The 9237-nt window shown below is 45.4% G+C and overlaps 1 protein-coding gene across 3 annotated transcripts in view; it reads left to right on the top strand.

Annotated features, from left to right (window-relative positions):
- The window catches only part of LOC118381621 (seizure 6-like protein), an 87750-nt gene that overhangs the window by 73549 nt on the left and 4964 nt on the right, over positions 1–9237 (top strand). For 2 of the 3 annotated variants that reach the window (XM_052525508.1, XM_052525510.1), the window contains 2 exons: positions 192–386; positions 1403–1438. In XM_052525508.1, coding sequence (XP_052381468.1) covers positions 192–386; positions 1403–1438 — 231 coding nt within the window. The remainder of the gene's footprint in view (positions 1–191; positions 387–1402; positions 1439–9237) is intronic. The other variant, XM_052525509.1, reaches the window with a different exon arrangement.

Raw genomic sequence — 9237 nt, 5'->3', positions numbered from 1 at the left:
TCTCTCTCTCTCCCTCTCTCACTCCATCTTGCCCTCCTCCCTTTCTCTCTCTCTCTCTCACTCCATCGCGCACTCCTCCCTTTCGCTCTCTCTCTCTCTCACTCCATCTCGCCCTCCTCCCTTTCTCCTCTCTCTCTCTCTCTCTCTCTCTCTCTCTCTCTCTCTCTCTCTCTCTCTCTCTCTCTCTCCAGCGGAGGGATCTGTTTCCTGTGAGAACCCTGGGCTTCCTGACAACGGGTACCAGGTCCTGTCCAAGCGTCTCTACTTGCCCGGCGAGTCGCTCACCTTCGTCTGTTACCAAGGTTATGAGCTCATCGGCGAGGTCGCCATCAAGTGTATCCTGGGAAATCCGTCATTTTGGAGCGGACCACTCCCTCTGTGCAGGGGTGAGACCCAGCTGCCATGCACCCACATACCACCCCTGCAGACCTGCATGGAAGGGAACATTCCTCACCATGACTTTCCACATAAACACTGATGTAGCCATTGGTGCTTGTTTTAGTAATGGTATTTCAGTATGTCCCTCTGCATGCAGCTCTAGGCAGCCAGGTTGGTAGTTCCTCCTCTCTGTAGTTGACAAAGATTGCTGGGCTGTGGTCAGAAGTAGTGTAACTATATAAGGAATGAATGGACGCAGCACTAGACATACACTACATGACCAGAAGTATGTGGACACCGGCTCGTCACACATCTAATTCCAAAATCATGGGCATTAATATGGAGTTGGTCCCCCCTTTGCCGCTATAACAATCTCAACTCTTCTGGGAAGGTTTACCACTAGATGTTGGAACATTGCTGCAGGGATTTGCTTCCATTCAGCCACAAGAGCATCAGTGAGGTCAGGCACTGATGTTGGGCGATTAGGCCTGGCTCGCAGTCGGCATTCCAATTCATCCCAAAGGTGTTCAATTGGATTCAAGTCAGGGCTCTGTGCAGGCCAGTCAAGTTCTTCCTCACTGATCTCAACAAACCTTTTCTGTATGGACCTCGCTTTGTGCATGGGGGCATTGTCATGCTGAAAGAGGAATTGGCCTTCCCCAAGTTGTTGCCACAAAGTTGGAAGCACAGAATCATCTAGAATATCATTGTATGCTGTAGGGTTAAGATTTCCCTTCACTGGAACTAAGGGTCCCGAACCATAAAAAACAGCCCCAGACCATTATTCCTCCTCCACCAAACTTTACAGGTGTCACTATGCATTGGGGCAGGTAGCGTTCTCCTGGCATCCGCCAAACCCAGATTTTATACACCTGTCAGCAACGAGTGTGGGTGAAATGGCCGAATCCACTCATTTGAAGGGGTGTCCACATACTTGTGTATTTATATAGTGTACCTGCCAACAGTGCTATGATATACCTTACCTAACCTGTCAATGTCTGAAAGAATGTCTGATGTCTTGCAGCCAACCATGACTGCTTTGGCAACCATGCTTTGGAAGGTGAGTCTGTCTGTCTTTCTGACTCTGTGAGCCTGCCTGTCTGTCTGTCTGTGTCTGTTTTTCTGTATATTTTTCTGTCTTTGTCTATCTGTTAAATCAGATCTTTATTTGTACATATATTAGTGGCTTAAAGTGATTCTCCAGTACTTTTGTATACTTTTTAGCTAGTAGTTCTGAAAGTAGTGCTCACAAGCCAAAAGTGTTCCCCAAACATTGCATACTACATCACATATGTGCAGATATGTGCACCACCTCATTGCTTTCTTTCTCTCTCGCTCTGCTGTGTGTGCATCTTGCTAGCTATCACTCATATGGCGAGGGGCTGAAGCTCATTGGTTAAACTCTAATTGCTAGGGGGCTGTCCACGTGAGGGGAAGTTTGGGAAAATGGCCCAGCACAGCTTCCAGAAAAACAGTTGCTTTCAAACTAGGGATTTTGTGGCAGGTAATACACTAATTCTGCTGATAGATTATGCATGTAGGAACTTCACATTGGCACATCCAGTCCAAAGCGGAAGGTTTAAATACTTATTAGTTGCCAGAGTTCCGGAGCATGTCTTTAATCAACTACTGTCCAGTCTGCACTATATTCTTCCTAATTACCTGAACTCTTGGATCATTCTTGATTATTTTTTATAATGATTTTTTTAAATGACAGTCAAAATTATGTTTTTTTATGAAATTGGATGATATTTGAAGGAAACCAGATAAAAGTATGATGACTAAAGTATGAAAAATGACTGTTGCTTCTACATTGATGATACAATTACTTGTCCCCTCCCCTATGTCAAACACTTGGATGTATTAAGGGGACAAGGTGACATCACTTTAACTCTATTTTTAATACACCAATGGTACCATGATGATGTTTTCTTACTTAATTTAAATAAGCACCGCCTTGTAACCAACATTGGAGAAGCCGTTTGCAGAGGGGCGTGGTTTATATAGCTAGATAGCTACTCTAATGGTACCAATTTAACTGAATGGTGTCAGCAAATGTAATTTAAAGTTTACCCTATTCATCTATGGCAAATATCATTATATATTTCCCCTTGGCGCCAGCCGTTTTACGGGCTCCTAACCAATTGTGCTATTGTGTGTGTTTTTTTGTGTTATTTGTAACTTATTATTGTATGTAATGTTTCTGCCACCTTCTCTTCTGACCGAAAAGAGCTTCTGGATATCAGAACAGGGATTACTCACCTCGTACTGGACAAAGAGTTTTCCTTTAACGAGTCAGATGTGAAGGATTTACATCACACCGGACAAGGCCCAAATCCCTGTCATTCGCATGAAGAAGAGACGGAGATATAGGGGAGGTCGGGATGCCTTGTAAGAATCCGACGGCAAGTGGGTAACACGCCTCTACCATCAGTCTTATTAGCCAACGTGTAATCATTGGATAATAAACTCGATGAGCTCCGATCAAGCCTATCCGACCAACGGACATTAAAAACTGGAATATCTTATGTTTCACGAGTCGTGGCTTAATGACAACATGGATTACATACAGCTGGCTGGGTTTTCCGTGCATCGGCAAGATGCTCTAGACCACCTTTACTCTACACACAGAAACGCGTACAAAGCTCTCCCTTGCCCATTTGGCAAATCTGACCATAACTCCATCCTCCTGATTCTTGCTTACAAGCAAAAGCTAAAGCAGGAAGTACCAGTGACTCGCTCAATACGGAAGTGGTCAGACGACGCAGATGCTAAGCTACAGGACTGTTTTGCTAGCACAGACTGGAATATGTTCCGGATTCTTCCGATGGCATTGAGGAGTACACCACAGCAGTGACTGGCTTCATCAATAAGTGCATCGATGACCGCGTCTCCACAGTGACCGTACGTACATACCTCAACCAGAAGCCATGGATTTCAGGCAACAGCCACATTGAGCTAAAGGGTAGCTTTCAAGGAGCGGGACTCTAACTCAGACGCTTATAAGAAATCCCACAATGCCTACTACAACGGCTCCAATGCTCGTCGTATGTGGCAGAGCTTGGGAACTATTACTGACTACAAAGGGAAGCACAGCCACGAGCTGCCCAGTGACACGAGCCTACCAGACAAGCTAAATTACTTCTATGCGTCCTTCGAGGCAAGCAACACTGAAATATGCATGAGAGCACCAGCTGTTCCGGATGACTGTGTGATCTAGATCTCCATAGCCAATGTGAGTAAGACCTTTGAACAGGTCAACATTCACAAGGCCTCAGGGCCAGACAGATTACCAGGACTTGTACTCCGAGCATGCACTGACCAACTGGCAGGTGTTTTCACTGACATTTTCAACCTGTCCCTGTCCGAGTCTGTAATACCAACATGTTTCAAGTAGACCACCATAGTCCCTGTGCCCAAGAACACCAAGGTAACCTGCCTAAATGACTACTGACCCGTATCATTGTAGCAATGAAGTGCTTTGAAAGGCCGGTCCTGGCTCAAATCAACAGAAACCCTAGACCCACTACAATTTGCATACAGCCCCAACAGATCCACAGATGACGCAATCTCTATTGCACTTCACACAGCCCTTTTCCATCTGGACAAAAGGAACACCTATGTGAGAATGCTAATCATTGACTAAAACCTATTTCCCCCCAGGAGACTGAAAAGATTTGGCATTGGTCCTCAGATCCGCAAAAGATTGTACAGCTGCACCATCGAGAGCACCCTGACGGGTTGCATCACTGCCTGGTATGGCAACTGCTCGGGCCTCCGACCGTAAAGCACTACAGAAGGTAGTGCGTACGGCCCAGTACATCACTGGGGCCAAGCTTCCTGCCATCCAGGACCTCTATACCAGGTGGTGTCAGAGGGAGGCCCTAAAAATCATCAAAGACTCCAGCCACCCTAGTCATAGACTGTTCTCTCTGCTACCCCACGGCAAGCGGTACCGGAGCGCCAAGTCTAGGTCCAAGAGGCTTCTAAACAGCTTTGACCCCCAAACCATAAGACTCCTGAACAGCAAATCAAATAAAAAAAATCAAATCAAATCAAATTTTATTTGTCACATACACATGGTTAGCAGATGTTAATGCGAGTGTAGCGAAATGCTTGTGCTTCTAGTTCCGACAATGCAGTGATAACCAACAAGTAATCTAACTAACAATTCCAAAACTACTGTCTTATACACAGTGTAAGGGGATAAGGAATATGTACATAAGGATATATGAATGAGTGATGGTACAGAGCAGCATACAGTAGATGGTATCGAGTACAGTATATACATATGAGATGAGTATGTAGACAAAGTAAACAAAGTGGCATAGTTAAAGTGGCTAGTGATACATGTATTACATAAGGATGCAGTAGATGATATAGAGTACAGTATATACATATGAGATGAGTATGTAGACAAAGTAAACAAAGTGGCATAGTTAAAATGGCTAGTGATACATGTATTACATAAGGATGCAGTCGATGATGTAGAGTACAGTATATATGTATGCATATGAGATGAATAATGTAGGGTAAGTAACATTATATAAGGTAGCATTGTTTAAAGTGGCTAGTGATATATTTACATCATTTCCCATCAATTCCCATTATTAAAGTGGCTGGAGTTGGGTCAGTGTCAATGACAGTGTGTTGGCAGCAGCCACTCAATGTTAGTGGTGGCTGTTTAACAGTCTGATGGCCTTGAGATAGAAGCTGTTTTTCAGTCTCTCGGTCCCAGCTTTGATGGACCTGTACTGACCTCGCCTTCTGGATGATAGCGGGGTGAACAGGCAGTGGTTCGGGTGGTTGATGTCCTTGATGATCTTTATGGCCTTCCTGTAACATCGGGTGGTGTAGGTGTCCTGGAGGGCAGGTAGTTTGCCCCGGTGATGCGTTGTGCAGACCTCACTACCCTCTGGAGAGCCTTACGGTTGAGGGCGGAGCAGTTGCCGTACCAGGCGGTGATACAGCCCGCCAGGATGCTCTCGATTGTGCATCTGTAGAAGTTTGTGAGTGCTTTTGGTGATAAGCCGAATTTCTTCAGCCTCCTGAGGTTGAAGAGGCGCTGCTGCGCCTTCTTCATGACGCTGTCAGTGTGAGTGGACCAATTCAGTTTGTCTGTGATGTGTATGCCGAGGAACTTAAAACTTGCTACCCTCTCCACTACTGTTCCATCGATGTGGATAGGGGGGTGTTCCCTCTGCTGTTTCCTGAAGTCCACAATCATCTCCTTAGTTTTGTTGACGTTGAGTGTGAGGTTATTTTCCTGACACCACACTCCGAGGGCCCTCACCTCCTCCCTGTAGGCCGTCTCGTCGTTGTTGGTAATCAAGCCTACCACTGTTGTGTCGTCCGCAAACTTGATGATTGAGTTGGAGGCGTGCGTGGCTACGCAGTCGTGGGTGAACAGGGAGTACAGGAGAGGGCTCAGAACGCACCCTTGTGGGGCCCCCGTGTTGAGGATCAGCGGGGAGGAGATGTTGTTGCCTACCCTCACCACCTGGGGGCGGCCCGTCAGGAAGTCCAGTACCCAGTTGCACAGGGCGGGGTCGAGACCCAGGGTCTCGAGCTTGATGACGAGCTTGGAGGGTACTATGGTGTTGAATGCCGAGCTGTAGTCGATGAACAGCATTCTCACATAGGTATTCCTCTTGTCCAGGTGGGTTAGGGCAGTGTGCAGTGTGGTTGAGATTGCATCGTCTGTGGACCTATTTGGGCGGTAAGCAAATTGGAGTGGGTCTAGGGTGTCAGGTAGGGTGGAGGTGATATGGTCCTTGACTAGTCTCTCAAAGCACTTCATGATGACGGAAGTGAGTGCTACGGGGCGGTAGTCGTTTAGCTCAGTTACCTTAGCTTTCTTGGGAACAGGAACAATGGTGGCCCTCTTGAAGCATGTGGGAACAGCAGACTGGTATAGGGATTGATTGAATATGTCCGTAAACACACTGGCCAGCTGGTCTGCGCATGCTCTGAGGGCGCGGCTGGGGATGCCGTCTGGGCCTGCAGTGAAGGAGAGACCGCATGTTTTCGTTGCAGGCCGTGTCAGTGGCACTGTATTGTCCTCAAAGCGGGCAAAAAAGTTATTTACTTTGCCTGGGAGCAAGACATCCTGGTCCGTGACTGGGCTGGGTTTCTTCTTGTAGTCCGTGATTGACTGTAGACCCTGCCACATGCCTCTTGTGTCTGAGCCATTGAATTGAGATTCTACTTTGTCTCTGTACTGACGCTTAGCTTGTTTAATAGCCTTGCGGAGGGAATAGCTGCATTGTTTATATTCGGACATGTTACCAGACACCTTGCCCTGATTAAAAGCAGTGGTTCGCGCTTTCAGTTTCAAATCAAATGGCTACCCAGAATATTTGCACCTCCCCCCCTCTTAATTGTTATTTTTTTAGGCATTTTCTTAAAATTGCATCGTTGGTTAAGGGCTTGTAAGTAAGCATTTCACTGTAAGCTCTACCTGTTGTATTCGGCGCATGTGACAAATAAAATTAGATTTCATTTGACTACAGCTCAGCTTTCAATCTATAGTGCCCTCAAAGCTCATCACTAAGCTAAGGACCCTGGGACTAAACACCTCCCTCTGCAACTGGATCCTTGACTTCCTGATGGACCGCCCCCAGGTGGTAAGGGTAGGTAACAACACATCTGCCACGCTAATCCTCAACACGGGGGCCCCTCAGGGGTGCGTGTTCAGTCCACTCCTGTACTCCTTGTTCACTCATGACTGCATGGCCAAGCACGACTCCAACACCATCATTAAGTTTTCAGACAAGACAACAGTGGTAGGTCTGATCACCGACAACGATGAGACATCATATAGGGAGGAGGTCTGAGACCTGGCAATGTGATGCCAGGATAACAACCTCTCCCTCAACGTGATCAACACAAAAGAGATGATCGGGGACTACAGCAAAAGGAGGGCCTAGCACGCCCCTTTCTCATCAACAGAGCTGTAGTGGAGCTGGTTGAGAGCTTCAAGTTCCTTGGTGTCCAAACTATCATGGTCCAAACACACCAAGACCGTCATGAAGAGGGCATGACAATGTCTATTCCCCCTCAGGAGACTGAAAAGATTTGGCATGTGTCCTCAGATCCTTCAAAAAATCTACAGCTGCACCATCGTGCTTTTACACCTGCATTGTTTGCTGTTTGGGGTTTTAGGCTGGGTTTCTGTACAGCACTTTGAGATATCAGCTGATGTACGAAGGGCTATATAAATAAATTTGATTTGAGTATGGTTGCATCACCGCCTGTTATGGCAACTGCTTGGCCTATTACCTCAATTACTTAGACTAACCTGTGACCTCGCACATTGACTCTGTACCGGTAACCCCTTGTATATTGCCTCGTTACTGTTATTTTATTGTTGCTCTTTAATTGTGTTGTTTTTTCTATTTTCTTCTTTATTTAAAAAAAATTCAACTTCAGTTTATGTAGTAAATACTTTCTTAAAACTTCTTATGGCTGACGGCAGTATTGAGTAGCTTGGATGAATAAGGTGCCCAGAGTAAACTGCCTGCTACTCAGGCCCAGTTGCTAATATATGCATATTATTAGTAGATTTGGATAGAAACACTCTGAAGTTTCTAAAACTGTTTGAATGATGTCTGTGAGTATAACATAACTCATATGGCAGGCAAAAACCTGAGAAAAAATCCAACCAGGAAGTGGGAAATCTGAGGTTTGTAGTTTTTCAACTCTTTGCCTATCGAATATACAGTGTCTATGGGGTCAAATTGCACTTCCTAAGCCTTCCACTAGATGTCAATAGTCTTTAGAACCTTGTTTGATGCTTCTACTGTGAATGAGGAGGAAATGGGAGCTGAATGAGTCGGTGGTCTGGCAGAGTGGCATGAGCTGACCACACGTGTTCACGTGAGAGTTAGCTTGAGTTCCATTGCATTTCTGAAGATAAAGTAATTCTCCGGTTGGAACATTACTGAAGATTTATGATAAAAACATCCTAAAGATTGATTCTATACCTCAATTTTGACGTATTTCTACGGACTGTAACGGAACTTTTTGACTTTTCGTCTGCTCGCGCATCATGAATTTGGATTACTGGGCTAAACACACAAACAAAAAGGAGGTACAGTGCCTTGCGAAAGTATTCGGCCCCCTTGAACTTTGCGACCTTTTGCCACATTTCAGGCTTCGAACATAAAGATATAAAAAAAAAAATTTTTGTGAAGAATCAACAACAAGTGGGACACAATCATGAAGTGGAACGACATTTATTGGATATTTCAAACTTTTTTAACAAATCAAAAACTGAAAAATTGGGCGTGCAAAATTATTCAGCCCCTTTACTTTCAGTGCAGCAAACTCTCTCCAGCAGTTCAGTGAGGATCTCTGAATGATCCAATGTTGACCTAAATGACTAATGATGATAAATACAATCCACCTGTGTGTAATCAAGTCTCCGTATAAATGCACCTGCACTGTGATAGTCTCAGAGGTCCGTTAAAAGCGCAGAGAGCATCATGAAGAACAAGGAACACACCAGGCAGGTCCGAGATACTGTTGTGAAGAAGTTTTAAAGCCGGATTTGAATACAAAAAGATTTCCCAAGCTTTAAACATCCCAAGGAGCACTGTGCAAGCGATAATATTGAAATTGAAGGAGTATCAGACCACTGCAAATCTACCAAGACCTGGCCGTCCCTCTAAACTTTCAGCTCATACAAGGAGAAGACTGATCAGAGATGCAGCCAAGAGGCCCATGGTCACTCTGGATGAACTGCAGAGATCTAGAGCTGAGGTGGGAGACTCTGTCCATAGGACAACAATCAGTCGTATATTGCACAAATCTGGCCTTTATGGAAGAGTGGCAAGAAGAAAGCCATTTCTTAAAGAT

Source organism: Oncorhynchus keta, chromosome 9 (assembly GCF_023373465.1).
Source record: "Oncorhynchus keta strain PuntledgeMale-10-30-2019 chromosome 9, Oket_V2, whole genome shotgun sequence".
Classification (NCBI taxonomy): Eukaryota; Metazoa; Chordata; class Actinopteri; order Salmoniformes; family Salmonidae; genus Oncorhynchus; species Oncorhynchus keta.
This window is presented reverse-complemented; position numbering and strand designations above follow the sequence as displayed.